The 22,394-nt window shown below is 41.3% G+C and overlaps 1 protein-coding gene across 1 annotated transcript; it reads left to right on the top strand.

The window, feature by feature from the left end:
* Positions 1 to 184: 184 nt before the first annotated feature.
* Positions 185 to 22,031, top strand: EXD1 (exonuclease 3'-5' domain containing 1). The gene is given in 12 exon segments (XM_061462298.1): positions 185 to 317; positions 777 to 845; positions 3,383 to 3,434; positions 4,716 to 4,840; positions 6,081 to 6,148; positions 7,101 to 7,187; positions 8,266 to 8,370; positions 8,490 to 8,570; positions 11,737 to 11,880; positions 16,321 to 16,512; positions 20,063 to 20,235; positions 20,237 to 22,031. Coding segments are annotated over 12 exon segments (1,344 nt in total). The 5' UTR covers positions 185 to 190; the 3' UTR covers positions 20,358 to 22,031.
* The last annotated feature ends 363 nt before the right edge of the window (positions 22,032 to 22,394 follow it).

The raw sequence follows: 22,394 nt of genomic DNA, 5'->3' as shown, positions 1-22,394 counted from the left end.
GACGACGGGCACCCGCGCGCACGCGCACAGTACGCGCTGCCAACGCACGCTTCCCCTCTGTGATTGGCTGTAAGCTACGACGGTCCCGCCCCCGGGGCGTGGTCTCGGTGTGGTGCCTCAGGCCGGGCACCGTTCAGTGCTGTCGGAGGTGTTCTACGGGTGTTTGCGCTGGTTCTATCCGGGATGCGCCATGGCTCTCAGCAGCGAGGGCTTCTCTGCTCTGCTGGGCAGAGCCGTTAAAGTCACCTTAAAATGTGGCGTCTTCCAAGGGGTGCTGCAGCACGTGAACCCCGACCGGAGCCTCCTCTTGCGGACAGGTCGGGGCCGGCCGCGGCGGTGGGCAGGGCCGTGCTCCGTCCGCCCTCAGGGTGCCTTGGCGCCGCCCGAGTGAGGAGAGGAGGGGGGTGAAGGGAACGCGGGCGGGCCTCGCGCTTTGAGCCTGACCGCGGAGGCGAGGGCGCTGCTGTGGCTCGGGAAGCCTCAGCGTTGGGGTAAACGAAACAAAAGTAGGAATTGGTAGCAGCTGCCTGTGCGGGGGCAGCAGCCGCAAGTTGTGTCCTGCTCGGTGCACAGTGTTTCTACAGAAACTTTCTGTAGACTCTTGAGAGCTGACGCTGAAAACAGCTCAGTTATTGATTTGCTTGTTCTCCCTAGTTAATAGTACTACCCGGTCCTGTGTTCTTGCTTTGCGCTGCAAATAATAACCTGCTACCCCAAACAGTGGAAGTGGAACTTGATGTATGTCTATTTTATTTTTTTTTTTTTGGTCATTTCAGTTAAGAACTTGGAAACTGGCAGAAGCAGTCCAGGAATAAAGATGTTTTTTGGCGCTGAAATAGTAAATGGTGAGGCTTCTTCTCTAACTGCATTTTGGGGTTGTCCTGGATTTAGCAGTAGCAGTCAATTTTTCTCCTTGGTAGCTGGTGCAGCGCTGTGTTTTGACTTTCAGCCTGGGAACAGTGCTGATGACACGGATGTTTTTAGTTGTTGCTAAGTAATGTTTACCCTGACCAAGGACTTTGTGAGTCTCATGCTCTGCCAGGGAGGAGGGGAAGCCGGGAGGAAGCAGAGACAGGACACCTGACCCAAGATAGCCAAAGAGCTATCATGCCTGGGAGGGTAACTGGGAGTTACCCGGAAGAACACAGGGTCTTCTGGGTCAGACTTTTTTTGGAGGGTGGTATCGCATTCTCTTCCTTTGTTATTTTCTCTTATCATTGTTGTCATTGGTGGTAGCGGTGGTGATTTGTGTTGTACATTGGTTGTTGGACTGTTCTTGTCTCAACCCGTGGGAGTTGCATTCTTTCGATTCTCCTCCCCATCCCTCCAGGAGTGAGGAAGGGGGGGAGGGAAGGAAAGAAAGAGGGAGGAAAAGGGGGGGGGGGGGAGTGAGTGAACGAGCTGACTGGCTGGGTTTAAACCACAGCAGGGGTACAGGGATTGTGCATGCTCTTAGTTCAGTATTTTAAATCCACTGTTTGGTCACTGAATTCTTCAGTTGCACATCTTTCTCCTAAAATCAGTAGCAATTAGAGTGTTATATAAACTACACTACTTTTGTCCCCCAGTTGTAATAGTCATTCCCCACTCTGTGAAGGTAATGAGTGGTGTCCCTCAGGGATCAGTGTTGGGACTGGTCTTGTTCAACATCTTTGTCGGTGACATGGACAGTGGGATTGAGCGCACCCTCAGCAAGTTTGCTGATGACACCAAGCTGTGTGGTTCAGTTGATACGCTGGAGGGAAGGAATGCCATCCAGAGGGACCTTGACACGCTTGTGAGGTGGGCTGATGCCAACCTCATGAAGTTTAACCATGACAAGTGCAAGGTCCTACATCTGGGTCGGCTAAATCCCAGGCACAGCTACAGGTTGGGCAGAGAAGAGATTCAGAGCAGCCCTGCGGAGGAGGACTTGGGGGTGTTGGTTGATGAGAAAATGAACATCAGCCGGCTTCACTGTGCGCTTGCAACCCAGAAAGCCAACTGTATCCTGGGCTGCATCAAAAGGAGCATGACCAGCAGGTCAAAGGAGGTGATCCTGCCCCTTTACTCTGCTCTTGTGAGACCTCACCTGGAGTATTGTGTGCAGTTCTGGTGTCCTCAACATAAAAAGGACATGGAACTGTTGGAACAAGTCCAGAGGAGGCCACGAGGATGATCAGGGGCCTGAAGCACTTGCCATATGAAGATAGGCTGAGAAAGTTGGGGCTGTTCAGCGTAGAGAAGAGAAGGCTGCGTGGAGACCTCATAGCAGCCTTCCAGTATCTGAAGGGGGCCTATAGGGATGCTGGGGAGGGACTCTTCATTAGGGACTGTAGTGACAGGACAAGGGGTAATGGGTTAAAACTTAGGGGAAGTTTAGATTGGATATAAGGAAGAAGTTCTTTACTGTGAGGGTGGTGAGGCACTGGAATGGGTTGCCCAAGGAAGCTGTGAATGCTCCATCCCTGGCGGTGTTCAAGGCCAGGTTGTACAGAGCCTTGGGTGACATGGTTTAGTGTGAGGTGTCCCTGCCCATGGCAGGGGGTTGGAACTAGATGATCTTAAGGTCCTTTCCAACCCTAACAATTCTATAATTCTATGAGTCTGAGGTCTAGTGACGGTACTGCATTAAAGCTTATTAGTTTAATAAAATCCAATAAGACCACTAATAAAAGTAATCCCTCTGAAGGTAATCAGTTGAGATAAACACATCCCATGTTTATATCCTGAAGGCAAATTACGTTCATTGTGTATGTTCTTATACATGCAAGACTTTCATTAATGTGCCGCTGGCAAGTGAAGTTGCTTAAAGTTCTTTTACTTACACAGGCAAAAGCATCCCTATTAAATGCTCTATTTATCTGAACCTCTTTCTGTGGTTCACTAGTGATAAGAATATGGAATTATTTAAGAAAAATATTTCAGTGTATGAAAGTCCTGTGCATTTCTGTTGACATCTGCCTTTATCTGGGGATAAGGAGCAAAGTTCTGAGGGGAAAATAGCTAGAAGGCAGTTACTGGACATACCAAGTGATTAACTGACTCCATTCTGCTTTTTCCTTGTACCTTCAAAGTAATTTCTGTGTAGTCTTCAAAGTAATTACTTGTTTGATACTGACTTTGTTTTGGTGAGATGCTAAGCCATTAGCTTGGTTTTAACTGGTAGTATTCTGAAACGCTCCTTGCCTAGGCTATCCATGGAAGTTATTTTATATAGATTTGTACATCAGAGTGATTTTTAAACCATTTATACTATACTTTGAGTTCAGCTTGTTTGGTTTTTTTTGCATGTATGGCCATGTCCCGTGGTGGTAAGTGTCAGTTATGGTTCTCTTTTTTTCAGGGGGAGATAACAAGTGCTTGTCAGCACTGCAGCATAAATTGTTTTTTTCTATTGCAGTGGAACTGCTGGATGAGCCAGATTCAGGGAAAGGAACAACAGTCCTCTCTGAGTATGTTGAAGAGTTTCTTTCCTTTCATGGTAGCAGAAGGGGTGGGATGCACTTGCTAAGGGAGCCACCACTTACATTTAGCATAATACTGATGTTCAGACTCACCTGTGCTAAGTTTGTATTTCTCTGCCTTACAGAGGCGGTTAGTGGAAGACCTCCAGTGTAGAAGAATTTGCTTAGTTTGTTTCCTTGTCAGCTTGTGATTTCAGGGAAGATTTCCCATAATCAATTCTTCTGTGGTGGAACAGTTCCAGGACAATTACACAGGGAAGGTTAGACTTACACGGATGCTCTCAAATCATATATAAATGTGACTTTAGGAAGCTGGTAAAAATATGGTTCAAACTCCTCCTGACCCATGCTTCTAGATGGCTTTGGTTTGAGTCTTCTCACAAGAACATATTTGAATAGTTTATTCTTTCTATTAAAAGAAGTAGGAATGAAGTGTTGTCTACTGAATAGTCCTTAATATATAGTTAAAAGGCACACAGAATTCTGATTAGCAGCAATCTTCTTCTTTGCTGTTGTCTTCTTTCTCCCTGTTAAGTAAGCCTACATTCACACATACTTGAATATGGTCACCTCAGAATCAGATTTCTGTGATAATCCTTTAAATACATATTTTTAGGTACAAGATTCTTCAGCTATACCTGAAGGCTCATTAGAAAGGCTTTTTTAATTTTTTTATTCTACTGAGATAGATATGTACATAATTTGAGCTCTGTAATCATAATGGGATGGGTTTATAGCAATATAATGAAAGTTACATAATTTAATAACTTCCGTTCGATTACAATAATATTTCAGATATAAGTGCTTTATGTATTGGTGAACTTGTAAAATAACCCTTCAATTACAGTAACTAAATAATGGACCAAATATTACTGATTCAGTGTGAAAGATTCATAAATATTTAGATTGTGTGGTTCTTGTAATCAGTTCAGGTACTTTGTTCTTTGAACTCTCTTCCCTTGAAACCATTGCTGACCTTGACAGTAAACATATTCAGGTTCTGCTTTAACCTTTTACTTTCAGAATAAATACGAAATTTTATATTAAATAAAGGCCCTTTTGTGCAAGATAAGCTTATTGTTGGGTAGCTTCAAGGTCTTTAAGAGCCATGCACATTGGACAAGGACATTGCATCATATGCAGTGGTTCATTGTCTGGTCACAAGCAGATGACAGTGGAAGAAGTATTTTTCTTTATTAAAATGTCCATGCTGGTGGAGTGTGTAATGTTTTGACATCTGTTCTATGTATGGTTGCCTTGTTCACGCAGGTGGACTTCAGCTGTTGAAGGGAACAAACAAGCAGACAAAGAACCAGCAGGTTGTAGATCATGTAGTTCTGTTTCCATAAAGAGCCAGCTCAGAGCCTCAAACAGCTTAAAATGCTCCCTCTCAGGTAATGTGGATATTAGTCAAGCAATGCAGTTAGTCTGTGTCAGACAACATCTTTCACAGAGACTGTCATCTCTTGGTTTGCCTGTACCAGAGCAGGATGTGTTCTGAAAGAATAGTGGTCACAGAAAGATAGGTACAGAGCTTGTTACTGGCAGACATGCTCTTTGCCTTCAGAAATGTTCACAATATCAGAAGGAAACTCATCTGCTTTCTAGAATGTTTATCCTGTAGCTGTCATCAACTGTAACAGTGGCTGAGCAGCACAACTTTTGGGGAAATCAAAGTGCTTTAGCCAGTAAGCATTCCTCTCGTGATTGTTTTAATCTTATACTTGTTCCTGAAATGTATGTGGCATGATAGATAACTCAATGCTCACTAAAACTACTGCTCTTTGGTTTTGTGCTAGCTGTCATGTGATTACATTGATTTTGTCGTGTGCTTTCTGCTGTATACAAATATACATGTACAGATGCAAAACGTGATCAGCTCCTTCTGTTCTCATAGAGCTGTGATAAGAGTGCAAGACCCACATAGGTTGAAGGAAAGTTAGCTGCATTTACCTGAGTAGTGGGGGAGAAAATAAGCAAAGGTTGATGTGATCTGGGGGAGCTTTTAAACATTTGTTCTTATCATCATTAAATTGACTTATTTTAGAGTTTATTATTAATGTTTGCAACTTACCTAAGGAGAAGGGAGAATCTTTTAAGAGAATCCTTCTTTTCCTGTTCATTAGATATTGTAAAGCAGGTGTTTAAAATATTAAAATCTGGATTAAATTCTCTTTAACTCCTTGCCCACTTAGCTACCTGTGTTTTATGTGGCACTGTCTGTTGGGTTTGTCTTCGTTCCAATCTTTTTCCTTCCCTGGACGAGCCTGGGAGTTAGGTCCTTCTTTAAAACAAAAAAACAAAAATACAACTCCCCCAAAAACCCCAGATGTAATTTTTTAAATTGAAACTTTTTTGTTTCCTTTATGGAACATAAAAACAAGAAGTAATGCTGCAACTCACTTTTACACAGCCAGTCTTTTTGTCAAAAATCAAAATTTTGGGTCATGCTCTGGGCTGTACATACCTGAATCAGATGGTTCAGTAACCTCTTTGGGTGCGTTCAGGAGGTAGAGGGGGAAAATAACCAAACAGCTAAACTAGGAGAGTGATTATACACCTGAAGTACATACCCTGTGCAAAGTTCGCTCGAGTAGAGGAAGCATCTAATGATTTCTTTTTTCTTCCTTTTAGAGAAGAAGGAAGAAGAGAATGTGGAGTACACAGTTATTGATTCTTTCCATGAGAAATTTGGCCCAGCAGTAAGTACTGATAAAAGCTGTTATGCAGCATATATGACTTCTAAGCCTGTTCAGTTCCATGAGGTGACAGGATTGTAAGCACTGCTTCTAGGACCTCTTATGCTGGAAATCACTTTTGCAGACTGTAGTGAAATTTGAGCAATAGGTAGTAATGGGCTTAAGTCAAGTAGAAATGGTATCTCTGGTGGCATCAAAATATGTTTAAAGTGTGTGTAGATGCAGGAAAAGATGGCAATGCATGTGAGTTTGCAGTGGGTGAATGTGAATCTGCATCAGTGCATGTTGGTTGCCAGTTTTCAGACTGTATCACCAGTAATTGAGGTGAAGGGTCAGTATTACTATGTAATTATTTTGTTTAGGAAGGAAACAATGTGAGGATTAGTTGGCATTTGGAGAGGGAATTGATTGCATTGTTTTTGTAGGTGTTTAGAACTTTAGACATGCCAGTACTTTTCTCTTAAATCACGTATGCCATAAGTGGATGTGGTAGAAAGGCTTTGTTTCCAAAGTCATTGCCAATGACGGATATTTTTATTCCATTTAATAACAATTTTTAGATCCTGAAGTGTACCAGCAATACTACAGGTCCTCCATGCCATTTTGTCTTGCAGTAACATCAGTTGGGAGTTGGGCTCTTAGTATGGTAAATCTATTGCACATACAGAGGAAAAAGCTGTTTGCCACAGGAAGAGATTTCTCTTCTTACAGAGGAAATGAACTGTCACTTGAAAAAGAAGCTGATTTTTTACTTTCTGTTTGTGTGTTACACAAACTTTCTACTTGTGTGTTACACAAGTGCTTTCTACTTGTGTGTTACACGTGCACTATAGATTGCTTTATCTTAATTGTCTGAAAACCTTTTATGTCTGTGAAAGTACTAGGTTTATAATTTGCCCCTCTGTCTGTCATTCTCTCACACTACTTACTTTACCCCTCCTTTTTTTTTCATTAGGTGCTGCACCTAAAACAGCAGTGTGTGGTCAGTATAGCAGGAGAAGGTGTTAATTTGTGTCGTTATGGAAAACTGTCATGGCTTGAGGTAAGAGGCAGGTGTTTCCCAATATGTGCCACTAAACAGAGGCATAACTGAGAAAGATTTGGGGGTTAGCCTGTGCTTAAGACTTACTCATGTGAATGTTTTTAGACATGATGTTCTTCAAGACAGATCAGGCATTTAGTAAAATACCTGTTATGGAAAGAATTAGGCCATTATAAGGCAATAAGCAAATTACTAAACTTATATGTACTATATACATTTGTATATAGCAGGGTAGCATATTTGGTTTGCCATCTTTATAAATGTGTACACAGGTAGAGGTATTACACTAGTACAGCTATTGAAAAACTGCAAGACCTAATCACAACACCAGTACAATTGAAGGAGTAAAGTCCATCTAAAGATGCATGTATCTTAATTAGTTGCAATATTATCAGTATCTGAAAAGGAAGGGACTGAAAGGAGAGTAGCTTAATATGTTAGCTTAAAATTGTCTTAGTTTATATTTAAATAGGTTTTAAAGTGAGTGTTTATTCAAACAAAAATCTTGTCCAGGAGTTTGTCCTTCAAACTTAACTTGTTTGTGCAGAAGTGTCCACAAAATGATTGCTTTGGTATGGCTAAATCACTTTCAAATGACAGCCTTTGTTGAACTATTATGAATCTGAACGTAGGCAAAACCTAAATTTTAGATCCTGTTTCAAATGCTAGGATGGAAAATGATGTCCTTTATTTCCTTGGTACTGGTCTTTGACAATGAAAGGAATGTCATGGGCACAAGAATTTTGTTGGAAGTGATTTCTTTAAGAATGCCACCATAATAGGTGTAGGAATTTATTTTAAGTACTGTGCATAGTGTTTGCTCTTGATATGTCTCAAAATGCTGTATTTAACTTGTATAATAGACTACAGGGCCATTATTTCTATTGTGAGTCTCTGAGCATCTCTGGAAAAAGCAAGACTTCTCTATGAATTAGCATTAAGGAAACTAAGCCTGATCTCCCCAGCAACCTCTATGTAAGAGTTTATGGCTTGTGGGTAACAGTACACTCTCTTCTACTTTCACATCCTTTGTTGTTCTGTCCCTCACTCATTTTCTCTGCAACTGAATTTGTTGTAGATAGCATCAAAGAGCTGCATTTTTCTATTTGATATCTTCCTTCTGGGACCACAGGCTTTCAAAAATGGATTACAAATGTTGCTGGAAGATAAAAACATCTTGAAGGTAAGGGGTGAGTGAGGATGTTTGTGGTGGTAGAGGTCACATACATCCATAATGATCTAGCTGCACCAAAAAAGCTGCAGTTGGACACAGGTTTGCCTGACAACTCATTCTTGCTTCAGGTCATGCATGATTGCCGCTGGATCTCAGACTGCCTTTTCCACCAGTATGGTGTTCTCCTCTTCAACGTCTTTGATACACAGGTACCCTCAGAATATTCTGGTTGGGAACAAAAGTTGCAACAGGAGAAACTTCAGCCTTGTTTAGGGCATTCTCTCAGAGAAGATTTAACATTACTAGAATGTGACAGTTGTGGAGCCATGTAACTGTAGTGTTCTTTTTCTAGCTAAAAAGAACCAGCAGACAAGGATGATAGTGTTAGTCTTTTGTAGGCCCATTTTAAAAGATAGTTAATATATGATATTAGCAGCAAGTTTGATGGGGGAGGGGGGTTAAGATGTATTAGCTGGTCTCGCTTAGATTTGGCACAACTTGAGGCTGCTGTGAGTTAAACAGAAGCCAGGTCAACTTTTGCTTTATATTCTTTGTTACTCTTTCTACGCATTTCAGATGTAGAAGCAGATTCAGGCTACAGGTATCCAGCACTTGGAAGCACCTGCTAATAAAAGCAGCGGTTAAAGTGAGAGAACAGGCCAGGTTACCACAAAAGTCTGGTTTTGCTGGTTCAGGCCCTGGAACTTGTGGTAGTTAATATGTGACTAACAGGAGAATTAAAAAGAGAAAAAAACAACATCATGACTATGATCTTTCCTATTGGATATGGATATGTTGCACACATTTATGTATGACTTGTCCTTGCATATATACTGACTTTTCATGTCATAGATATGACTGCGTATAGTAGCACTTCAAGGCCCTAATCTGGGCTATGTAGTAAGCTTTATAGAGCAGAGGTTTCTTTCAGTCCCTTGCTCATCTTAGGCTTTTTGCAACCGAAAATTATGTTATTCCATTATAGATGAGATATCAGTCAATATCATTGTTAAGTCTTGACTGCATGAAAAGTGTAGGGGTGAAAATTGCCACCAATGCTCTCAACTGGACTGGCTAGAATGTAACTGGAACAGTAGAAATAACTAACCAGAGCTATCCGACCTGATGTTCAAAGTACACAGAATTGCACTCATTGTTCTGCTGTCTCGTGTAAGCTGACATGTGTGATTTCCTTGCACTGACAGATCTCTAGACTTAGATTCAATTACTCTGATTCACTGGCATGAATCCTACTTCTCATGTTAGCAAGTTAGTGAAGTAGTCTGGTTTTGGCTCCCCTTCAGTGTATGCGACACTGTGGAATTAAGCTGTCTTGTCTTCTACTGCTGGACCGAGTAACTAAAAGATACCTCTGAGCAAACTCTCACAGATGTTTTTTGTGAAGTGCTTCTTAGAGACAGCTTCCTAGTGTTGTTGAAATTGGAACAGGCTGTGTGCACAAGTGAGACTGCTTAAAAAACACAGCAGTGGAATGAAGAACTGTAGTTTAGATGGGATCCCACCTGCATCATTTGAAAAGTGTTACTTATCCCTGGTTTTGGCCAGTTGCTGCAACTGTTTATTCCTTCCAGTAAGTAACCTAATATAATTGACATGTAGACGATGACAGTGAAAGGTTTCTTATTTTCACTGTCTGGCCCTTTGTTCTTATAGTACTTAAGCATCACCTGTTGAACTAACTTTGAATTATAATGTTTGTGAAAGTCTGGTACTGCCATTTCACATTTGACAGCCTGGGAGGGAGAAGGGGCATGAACCTTGTTGGGTTATAGCAGCCTAAAAAGCTGCATAGTGATGAGGGAACTGGCTGTTGTCAGTGCTAGCATCCCTAACATGGCCTTCTGGGACACTTCTACACTGCATCATGAGGCTAGAGCATTCTCACACTCTGAAATCGCTGCCTATTGTAAAATGTTGTTGGTTGCATATCTGTGTACTACCAAGGGAAATAGTACAATTCTTCCTAGAGGTGTGTGCTGAAAGAGTAAAGAAAATTTGGCAGCTGTAGACTTCCCATGAGACAGAGATCCGTGCAAGGTTGAATCACAAAACATACAAGTGAAGAAGTCACTCTTGCTGTCTGGTTCCACATACACTACTTTTTAGTGTGCTGTAATTTTTCTGCGCTTGAATCCAAACCATGAGCATGCAGTGACTTTGGACAAAACTTCACAGTGAAAGCTAAAACTTTGTTTTCATTGTGGGCAAGTTTATTCTATAACCTTGTTCATTCAGATGAGTATTTTTACAAATATTGATCACAAAGATGCTTTCACTTTTGTTTAAGTCTTTTCTCTCCTTGTCTGAAAAGTGTTGATATTTTTTTTTTTACTAGAAATGCTCTCTCTAACCATCTAGAAGAGTGGAATACCTTTCCATAGATTTGAACATCATCTTTAGTTTGACTTGGAGTAAAAGTAACTTCTTGCTTTGAGAAAGTCTTTCTTGAGGTTTCTCTTCATCTGTGTTTGGCCACTGAGAATGAAAAGCCAGAGAAAGTATTAGTGGTCAGAAATACAATATAAAGGACTGTTCAGTAATGAGTGATGGAGACTTCCTCTTGACATGGTGGGTTGTGTTTATAATCCAGTGAAGCCCAGCTTTTCTTGGGCCTTCTCCATTTTCTTTTCAGTTAACTCATCAGTTTGAATTGTTGCAGATCCTTTCCCCAGGTGCGTTTCCTGCCCCTTTTCACCTGGTAGTTTTAGACTTCTTTGGACTGCAGCAATGTAGTCAGCCCAGCAGAAATATAGGCAGCCCTAGATTCTCTGCCCTATCACAGAGCATAGGAGGGTTTGACATTTCTTTCCTTAGTCCAAGATTGATTGTTCTACTTGTGACACTTCTACATTTTGCATTTCTTCGTAATACCTTCATACAATCTTTTATTCCTTGGAAATTCAGTGAATGGATTGGCTTAGCACTTTCTTCTAGTAAGCTTGGCAAATACCTGGCTTCTCTCCCAGAGAAAGCAGCAGTTAGTTATTTAGCTGATATCTCAGAGGCAGCTTTAGTCATTAATAAATCATACCAGCTTGCTTGCCTTTGGTATTGAACAGGAAGAGATTCCCTCTCCCCTGCAAGATCTTATAGACAAGTTAGGAATGGGTCTTGGAATTTATCTTTACTATAGGAGGCCAGAAAAGGACAGTTACAGTTCTGTGGTCACTATTGCAGGGGCTGAGTGGGTGCTGCCAAAGGAGTCAGTTTACTAGATCTGCACCTGTATGCAGTCAAAAAGAGGATTAATTTTTTTGCAGTACTTCTAATATGCATTCCCACTGTAAAACCTCCACATTCTTTGCTTCAGGTTAACAGACACTGGTCATGGCATATCGATCCCTCTCATCACAGGTTGCTGATGCTCTGCAGTTCTCAATGGAAACAGGTGGCTTCCTTCCACACCGTGTCTGCACGTTACAGGAGTGTTTGATGCAGCACTTGAAGATACCTTCCAAATGGGATGCCATCATGAACTGCAGGCAGCAGATGGCTTCAGTGAGTGATTCTGTGAGGCATCTTATGAAGACTCAACTGTGAGCTGTGTTTTGCCCATCTTGAGATGTTTGCGGGTGTTTTTAAGCACATGGTACTATGCAGTGGTCTGATTGCTCTGGTTAAGGACATTGTTTAACACTGGCTTGGGAGACATGCAAGCTTTAGTTGGCATCAGTGCTTATGCTGGTATTTCCTAATAGCTCATCTGAAATTGAGGTATTGAAGAACCACAAATAGAGGTTCTTGTTACACAATAGAGGATATATATAACTTGGGTATCTTAATATATTTGAATTTTGAAACAACAGAACAAGTTGGTTATAAAGAATCCTGAGTCAAGTAAGGAAAGGGAAAGCTTTTATTGCCAGCACTATTAGAATGAAAAAATGAGACTGGTGAATTTTTTCTTGCTTTTGCAGTTCAGTAGCATTTGCCAAATCGTTATTCTCTATTGTCTTTGGTTTTATTATCTTTTTGGATGGGGACAAACAACGGGAAACTTAATGGGCCATGATCTCCTAAGATTTAGGGAACATATGCTTGATAAATAGAATAGACTATTTCAATTGGAAGGGATGCACAACAATAGTCTGATTCTTGCAGTCCAACTCCCTGACCAATTCAGGGCTGACGAAGTTAAGGCATGTTACTAAGTGCATTGTCCAAATGCCTTTTGAACTCTAACAGACTTGGGGCATTGACCACCTCTCTTAAGAAGCTTGTTGCAGTGTTTGACCACCCTCTCAGTAAAGAAATGCTTCCTAATGTCCAGTCAAAACCTCCCCGGTGTAGCTTTGAGCAATTCCCACGTGTCCTATCCCTGGATACCAGGGAGAAGAGATCAGCACCTCCCTCTCCACTTCGCCTCCTCAGAAAGCTGTAGAGAGCAGTGAGGTCACCTCTCAGCCTCCTTTTCTCCAAGCTAAACAAGCCCATAGGCCTCTGCTTAATAGTGTAATCCTTCCAGCCCTTTCACCAGCTTTGTTGCTTTCCTCTGGATGCATTCAGGAACCTTCACATCCTTCTTTTGTTGTGTTGTGGATGCCCCATCCCTAGCAGTGGTCAAGGCCAGGCTGGACGGGGCTTGGAGCAGCCTGCTCTAGTGGAAGGTGTCCCTGCCCGTGGCAAGGGGTTGGAACTGAATGACCTTTAAGGTCCCTTCCAACCCAGAATCATTCTGTGATTCTAAGATTGTTAAATTGTGAGGCCCAGAACTGCACACAAAACTCCAGGTGAGGCTGCACCAATGCTGAATACAGCAGATGATCACCTCCCCCTAGTTTTGCATATTTATATAGTTTAATTCAAATTAGTAACTCCCTGTAACCCTTCCACAATTTACCAATTGGACAACTAATTTGCATAAGGATTACACAATCCTTAATTGGTCAACTAATTTGCATAAGGAGTACATAACTAATGCCTAGCTATGTATGGTCAGGGGAGGCTCTCCCAACCTGGGCAGGGGTCTTTTAACCTGTAGATGTGATTTTTGTATTAAAACAAAATTATAATAGGGATAGTTCACCAGAAGGACACTTAATCATGTTTCTCCTCGCTCCTGAAAAACATATTTTGACGATTGTCCAGATGTTGTCAGGATGTAGCAGACTTCAGGGATCATCTTTTCTTGATTAGAGGTTCATTAAGCTTGTTTTTCTCAGTTTTATTTTCCTCAGTTCTGTTTTTCTTCGGTCTTGTTTTTCTTAGTCTCCCCACAAGGCCAAAGCCTCTCCAGCTATCAGTTCTCATAAATCACCGTTGTTTCTCAGGTCTCCTGATGCATTAAGAGGCCATTGTCATCTGTTCAGGCTCTTTCACAGTAATGCAAATTTCAGTTTCTTAACTAAATACCTATGGAATTTTCACTATGTGATGAGCCTAAATAGATGCCATGGAGCTCCAGTGGCTCTAGTCATATGCATTTTGGTGTGAAAATCTCACTTGACAGTCCTTGTTTGTGAGGTGCCTTATCAGTCTTATAGTGGTCTCTTCACTATCTGTAGGAGTGTAACAGAGCCTGGCTGCAATGTCTTCACTCCGCTCCACTCTCTATTTAGTTTACCTTGGCATATGCCAAGGTCACAGGATTGCCTGGGAAACTATTGTAGGGTAGATTCTGTGCATGTTAACTGCAGTCCATCCTAGAAGTAGCAACTGCATTTTACCCTAAAATTTCTTTCATATTGTAACAGAACTTGGAGGAATCCTTTAGGATAACACACCAGGGTTATCCATCCTAAATGCAGAATCTGACATTTTGACTTGTTAAAATTTTAGCCCATTACTCATAGTCCAATGCTCTGGTCTATCTGATCCCTCCCATTTTGGTATTATCAGCAAACTTGCTAATGGTGCACTCAATGCCTGCATCCAGATCACTGATAAATGTATTGAACTTGCCACAGTTCACCTCCCCAAGAAAAATGTGTTGAACAGTACAATTGCTCACCACCTCTGACCGATGCCCAGCCTGTCCCTGAGCAACAGTTAGCCCTTTCCAGCCAATTCCCCGCAGTTTATATACTGGGCATGATGTTCTGTGGTATGGAATACCCCTTTGGCTAGTTTGGGTCAAGTGTCCTTTCTGCTTCCTCCTGTCTTCTTGTGCTCCTCACTGGCACAGCATGAGAGACTGAAAAATCCCTGATCTGGGTAAGTGCTACTGAGCAACAACTAAACCATCGGTGTGTAATCAGCATTGCTCTCGGACTACAGCCAAAACATAGCACTGTACTGGCTACTAGGAAGAAAATTAACTCTATCCCAGCTGAAACCAGGACACTTGGACAACTTGTGCAGAAGGATGCTGTGAGGGACAGTATTAAAAGCCTTACTAAAATCCAGAAAAACTACATCCGCTGCCTTCCCTTCATTAGGGGGTATCATAGAAGGGTATCGAATGAGTTAAATAATATATAAATATGCCAGTGCCAGTTGTGGCATCTCTTTTGCTGGGTTTTTAATTGCTTTTCTGGGATGGGGGGGAGGAGACAGAGGAAGCTATGGGAACTAGATACTTAATGAGTATACTTATGTTGCAGAGAGGCTGCCTGCTCTAGTAAGTCCCATGGACTATTACCCACTTCTAGTGATCCATGTGGGTGCTAGTGATATAGACAGTAGTAGCCTGGGGAACATAAAGAAGGACTACAGAGCCCTGGGTGAGGTAGTTAGGGGCTCTGGAGCTCAGATAGTCTTTTGTCAATTCTCCAGGATACAGGGGAGGACCTTAAAAAAAGCTAGGAGGATTGGCCAGCTTAATAAATGGTTAGAAGGGTGGTGTCATAGTCAAAGGGTTTGGGTGTCTTGAACACAGGACCCAAGTTTGTAGGCCAGGTCTGGTGGGGGCTGGTGGAGCTGGTCAGAGCAGTTTTGGTAGTAGGCTTGCCAGACTGGTCAAGGATGCTTTAAACTACATATGTTGGGGGAGGGGGGCGTCATTCCATCCCAACACACACAGTCAGTTCCCAACACCTATAATAAATGCTTGGAGCAATGCAGAGATATTCCAGCCGCTCCTGCCAATGAGCCAGCTTCAGTTGGAGCTTGGCTCAGATGCCTCTATACAAACGCCTGTAGCATGAGGGGAACAACAAGAGACCCCACTATATATGCAGGATTTCTTTTCTGAATAGAAACTATTTTCTTTCCTACCAGATCATTTTTTTCTCCTTTCACACTGGCCTTGTAACTTCCTGAGTAAATCTGTGTGGTTTTGCATTGTCTGGTCATAGACTTAAAGCCCTTCTCAAAAGCCTGGATTCAATGTTAATCACTATTGCTCCAACAGCTACTCAGTGAAACCTCTAATTTGAACACAGCTTTAATTTTGTGTAAGTTTTGGAACTATAATAGTGACTCTCAAAACCTCAATGTAGAGAATTCTGTATGGCAAATCTGAGCCTTCCTTAGTTTACCAGACCAAATCCTTCTATTGGTCTGAAGACTAAAAGTGGAAAATGACCATGTAATATATATGTAGTAAGTACACCAGTGTAAATCACTCTTGCAGTGCTTAACTGGGACTTATTTTCATGTTGTTCTGGTTTCAGTTGTGATGGCTGAAGACACTATCCCCAGCTGTTTCCCTGGCTTCCTTGATGGGAGGTTTTTTCCCTTTAGATCTTTCAGCTCAGTTCTTAGGAATCCAGCCTTGTTTCAGAGATGGGTGAGAGAGAATCTAGCATTAAATGCTGGAATAGGTGTGTGTTAGTTTTTTTTTTTTTAAGGAAGCAATACCAACTCCCAAACTCCCTGTTTTTTAACATACACAGGCTTTGTACATACATGGCTTTGGAAGCTGCAAGCATTCAGTAGCACTTAAAATAGGGATCAGCGCTGGGAGATGTGTTGTAAACTGCAGAAGAATGTGATGAAAAGCTTTGCTCTGTTTTTTGCTACTTAAATAACTGTTTTCATTTGCATTGGGAAACACAGGAGAATCCTGACATATGGTTCCTGAGACCCTTTCCACCTTCGCTGCTTAAAGCACTTGCTCTGAAGGCTATGCACCTTTTGCTGCTTCACTCTTCCCTAATGGAGAACTTGATGTCTGACCTAACAGCTGTAGTACATGACTATTTGAATGCTTATCGCTCTGGGTCTGCAGATCACCTTTGGAGCACAAAGGTAGGTAAGTCTTTGCTTGTTTCTCTGGTTAGTGAGTTGATATAAGTCTTTGATGGATGCACTCTGGAGGACCTAGCTACAGCAGCTTCCTTTTCTTCAACTGTGCACCCTACTTGATGCCACATAGCTCATTTCCTATGTGCAGCAGCAAATGTGATGATGTCTGTATCTACTTAGCTGCATTTTATGTCCATTAGCACAGGGTATTCTGGATGGTGACCTGCAGCTGTTAAGAACGTGCCCTCTGTTCACTCTCATCTCAGGCTGAGAACCCCTGAGCTCAACAGGGACCACGTATATGTGAGGGCATGAAGAGGGATAGGCAGTTATAAAATGCTGGTGCCTGGAGCTGCCAGAGTTGTTTTGTTTTGGTAGTAACATTTAGTGTCCAAATCTTGTTCTGTTTTTAACCTATTCTGTTATCTTTACTGCGGAGCCATTTCTCATATACTGACTGTTTCTCAGTAATGTTATTTCTTATTGGCCAAAGATTTTTATTTCTGTAGAAGTATCTCTGAGTTATTTTGTCTTCCTAATTTATTCTCAACTGTGTTATCTTAAAAAATAAAGAAAGAAAATCAATCACTTTTCATCTTTGGTTACATAGAACCAGTAGTGCTGCATGTCCAGACACCTTGGAGTGGCTCTTGTGTAATTGCTTGTTAATTTTTAATATGGGGGAGGTGGTGGTGGTGATGGTAAAGATGATTTCTTGCACTGATGGAAAGAAGCAGTGCAAGAAATGGTGTGGGGTTTTTCTGTCTTCTCAATGAAGTAATCTTGGGGTTTCCAATAACTGTAAGACACTGCTGGCATTAAATTTAGGTGAAAAGTGAATGGTCAAACATCCTCATTCATCACAGAGTCTGAACTAACCTGATCAAATCTTGTTACTGCCTCATTTTTGCAGTTATAAATGGCTCAAAATATGTATTAGGAAAAAAAATGCAGGTTTACCTTCATTGAAAGAAATTGTTTTCTTCTTTGCCCTGGTTTAACAAAGCACTTAAGCATAGACTTGAATCCTTTGGGAATTACTGAAGGGCTCAGAGCAGTAAATCCCATTACTAAGGATTTAGGAGATTAGTTTAGATAACCACAAGAGGTCATAGTTGCTTCATAGAAGGTAGAGAAGAGGTGATATCTGAAAACCTTTTCTTTTTAGAGGAGAGCTGCCAAAAAAAAAGAAGGTTGTTCATAGTTCATGGAGAAAAAAAATGAGCTTGACGTCTGCATTTCCCATGTGGAACGCATGCAGAAGTAGGTATGACAGGAAAAAGAACAGTCTGTTAAAGTGAAAAGCGTACAAATTCTGGTTTGCATTGGGCTATTTGTAGAAGTTTTGTAAGTGGTACTCAGGTTGCTGAAGTCAGACCTTCCGTAAATCCATTTATTCCATAAGATTAGCCAAGGAATTAATCTGATCCTGAGAATTTCAAATGGCATTTTGAAGATCTGTTTGATACCACATCTGATAATCATACTTCCTGCAGTTGCTTTAGAAATCTTGTAGTGTGGGTAGTAAAAGTAGCCATTTTCAGCATCATTTCCCTATTAATCATTGTTTCTGTATCTTGTGAGAAGATCAGACTAATGAAAGTATCTTCTATCTCATTGAAAATCTGCTTGCCATACATGTTCAAACTCCAAATATGGAGTTTGGTTTAGTTGAATCTGGTCTGTTACTTCAGTTTCTTCACTGAGTAAGCAATGAAAGTTAACTTTAAGGGAATTCTTCCCATGTCTGAGTTCAGCTAAATCTGTTTTAAGGAAGAAAAACAAAAAAGAGAGAAAGCAACACCCCTGTGCAGCAGAGTTGATGGTTGATTTCCCAATGCACTTAAGGTAAACCTGCAGCAGATGAGGTGTGGTGCAGTATATCATACCAGCTAACACGTTCATGACCCGTGATGGCATAAACTCTGTTCTCTGTGTCTAAATATAACTGGGTGCCTGAACCAGGAATTTTCCTGGTTGGCAGGTGAGGTGGGCCTGCACACAACACATGCTTATCTTCATGGACACACAACTTCGCTCTAAATGGTTTAGGGCATAGATTACCTCTCACTGTAGGATACTGTAGTAGTTAGGAAACTGGATGCACATTCTCCTGGTTAAACAGAACTTAAGGTGGGGTGTTTTCAAGTGCTTGCTCTGCTGGTTTTCTGTAAACCTGCCTGAATTATTTAGCCTTCCTCTGGATCTGTGCACACCTCTAGGCACAGGTTTTGTGAGGCACGGCCTTCCCTTTACAAATGCTCTGGTAAGTCTTTTCCAGTGCATTACATCTTTATATCCACTCATTCTGTTCTTAGTGTTTCTACCAGTATGCTTATACAGATTTCTGACTTACGAGTATGCTGCTTCCTGTATCTTTCCTGGGACCTTCTCTAAGCATTTACCACCTTCTAATCCCTGGGTATCAAGGCAGATTTCAGACAAGATATGATGGTTACTAGTTCAGCTTTTTCATCTTCTGTTGTTCAGGTTTTTATTGTGCTGCTTTTGTATTCTGATCATAGCTTGACCCTGCAGCAATGGTTGACATTTTGTGCTTAATTTATTAGTTGTTATATTTTTGTTAAATATTAATAAAGTTATTCTGGCTCACCCTTTGGTTATCTTCTGTAATGTCATCCTTACTATTTTCTTCACTTGGATGGGGCTTTGCTTTCCTGAAGGATGCTTACTTCATAGTCTCTATTCCCCTAATCTGTTGTCCTGCCAATTTCCTTTCACTCTTTCTGTGTATTTTTTGCTGTTAGGTCACATTTACCCTATGCTGCTTGTATGTTGTCCTGAAGTTGTCTCCATGCTACCTGCTAGGATTGAATTTGTTTGGCTGCCTCTTACTAGTTTTTATCAAGCTTCCTTATTTGTGTAATTCCCCTTTCTACAGCTGTTCACAACTGTGGATTTTGCTGTTCCTACAAGGATGGTCAGCACTGCAGTCCTTGTTGAGGAGCAGATCCTTGAATGCAGTATCTTGAACAATATCCCATGCCCTGCTCAGGATCAAATCAAGGAGTATATCTTCTTCCACATACTTCCTAAGCAGCTGTTTCAATGATCTGTAAACTAGGTTGGCTTCTTCCACAAAAGGTTTCTTTTACCCTTAGGATAGAATACTGTAGTTTTAAATGAAAAGCTGGGAAAGCTTTCCTACAACTGGTTATGCCTCCTTTGGGGTTTTACAACAACTTCATTGTGCAAAAGGTTTCTCAGGAGACATCTAAAACCCCCCATATGTGAATTATTACTTAAATCTTGAAGATCTTCATAATAAAGGAGTAAATAAACACAAGTCTAATATTTTTCCCTTTAGGTTGCCTTTAAAAGAAAGAGTTAGGGGAGGGGGACTTTTTTTTTCCCCTGAGGTATTGTTTGTGTAAGCAGGTAGTTGGTATATTCCAGATCTAATAAGAGATGATTGTTCTGTTTCATTGGCTAATTACAGAGGGAGATCTTATCTGGTACTAACAGAAGTAGAGCATGTGTAGGCATATGTACTGATTTTACTTTTCTCTTTCTTTTCCTGTTTCCTTATCAGCCCACTTGCATGGAGCTGCCAAAGGAGCTGCGTCAGCTCTTAGATATCCAGACACTGCGAAAAGAGAGAGCAGTCAGAAACTACAAAATGAACAAGGATGGTCTTTTGATCAGACCAACACCCATGGAATTCAAAAAGAGAAACAACCCACAGGAGGATGGAAACTACAAAGATGGATCCCTCTCCCACAAATAAAGGCGTGTCCCATCTTGCATCCTTCTACAATTGGGATGTACTTTGTCAAGAAAAGCTTAAAAAATCAAACTCAAGAGGTAAATCTGTGGAAGAACCTTAAACCATCCTCAAGCTGGCTGAACAAATGACTTGATAGGCTTAGACTGGGTTTTTGAAGACATCCAAATGAAAAAAGGGGCTATCCCCCAAGCAGAAGTGTAAAACAAAAGCTCTTCTTTACAATGATGGGTAAACCCATTGTTGAATGGAAATAAGTCTTTCTTTTGAAGGAAATTCCTTCTGTGTCTTGCTCTTCTTCTCTGGGTTTACTTTTGAGATCCAAGAGCTATATTTTTATTTTAAAACAGTGACTTTTGGTTTTCTTGCTTTATCAGACCAATGTCTTAAGTTGTATTGGTTCTTTCATTGCCTGTTGTGGGCATGTAAAAACTCTTATTCAATCCAGACATGTAAACAGGGGAGCTTGTAAGAGGCTTGCTCATTGAGATTAGAAAGAGTTGGCTTGGAAAGATTAAAAAACCTTCTGGCCATCCCATGTGTGCTTGGTTTCCATACAGATAAGTCTCTTGGCATAGCTGTACAACATAAAAGTGAAATGAATGAACCACTGTGCTAGCAAAACCAGGGTTGTACTAATCAAGAGGACTTCTCTGCCAAGTCAGAGTTATTTCAGGCTGGGAAAAGCAGTTTCCCACTGAAGGTTACATGCGAGTGTTGTCTGTCAGCACTGCTCTATCAAACTCCTCTGGATAAGACTGTAACACTAATGTGGTATAGAGATGGAAATGTGTGTATAAACGGGGAGGGAGAGGAAGCAGTTAAATTAGCTTTAACAAATAGCACCCTTCCCCCCCCCCTCCCCCCAAGTAAAATTAGGTATCAAAGCAAAACCAGGTTATTTCCGGTATCCTTGTTTTATTAAACCACAACACTGGTATCCACCAAAAGTAAAGCTCCTCCAATCGGTAGTTATTCTATCACATGACAAAATTAATGTAGGCCATGCCTGAGTCTTGGAATTACTTCTGGGGGGAAGGAAGGGGAAAGGGGCATATTTCTGTATTTGACTTGCAAGCACAAGATTGTTGAAACTTCCATGGTTTTGAAATGATGAATTTATACACAGTTACTTTAAATACTTTAAAAATACGGCATGTTTTGCCATTCAGATGCTTCAGACAGGGTGGGGAACCTCTGCAGTATAAAGAAGGTTTTGTTCTCAGGGTTGTGGCTATGAGTATTGGTGAACGCTGATGAGAAAAATAAAATAAGGAAGAGTGGAAGAGATGAGAGGCACTGTAACCACCAGACTGCAGTCCCAGAGCAATCTGCACATGTGGTACTAGTAATGACACCAGGTTGCAAGGGACATGATGTCTGTGTGTGAGTACATACAAAGCCTATTTGAGATGGTTTTCTTTGGATGTAAACTGGTGTGACCAGATGCTTCTGATCTGTCTGCACACATTTCTTTTGAATACTGTTAGGGGAAATGTGCCTTAGTTTTTTTGTTGGGTTTTGTGGTTGATTTGTTTTATTTTTCCTCTCCACAGAGAGTACTTAGACCAGCAGTATTTAAATACATGTCTTCTTTGAAAGGACTTGCTTACCTGTGAGAGTGGCAGAAAACTTGGTAGAAGAACTTCCAAGGTTTGCTCTTTGTCAGTACATTTTGCTACATTTGTTGTTAAACCCTTAACAGTATTCTGTAATCAAAATGTACAGTTCCTTTGTCTCAGTTCACTTTAGAAGAATAAAAACAGGTTTGAAACGAGTTTGTCCTACAACTTTTAATTTGGAGATTGAGCCTGTGTTTCATTTGGTCTGTGAAGAGATGCTGGTGGTGGATTGGGCCCTTCTCCAGCACTGGAGGTCCTCGCATTCATCTGGAGCAAGGTTCTTCTAAGCAGTGAAGTGCTATCACAAAGCAGCAAGGTATGCCATGATACCCCATACAGGCTCTTCAGAGCCAGACTGCTCAAGACCACTTACTTTTCCCACAACTGAAAGCATCTGGGCCTACCCACTCTTATTAGAGAGAGGGGAAACTCTGATGTATCAGACAATGGAAGGAGGGAGAGAAGAGAAGTAAGGATGTGAAGGTGTCCAGTTTGGAATGTAGAAGAGTCGTCTAGAG

The sequence above is a fragment of the Pezoporus flaviventris genome, unplaced genomic scaffold, assembly GCF_033815535.1.
Source record: "Pezoporus flaviventris isolate CSIRO_AGI_PZ_B2104156 unplaced genomic scaffold, CSIRO_AGI_Pfla_v1 ptg000035l, whole genome shotgun sequence".
In the NCBI taxonomy this organism is placed as follows: domain Eukaryota; kingdom Metazoa; phylum Chordata; class Aves; order Psittaciformes; family Psittacidae; genus Pezoporus; species Pezoporus flaviventris.
Note: the sequence above shows the minus strand (reverse complement) of the source record. Positions and strands in the feature narration are given on the sequence as shown.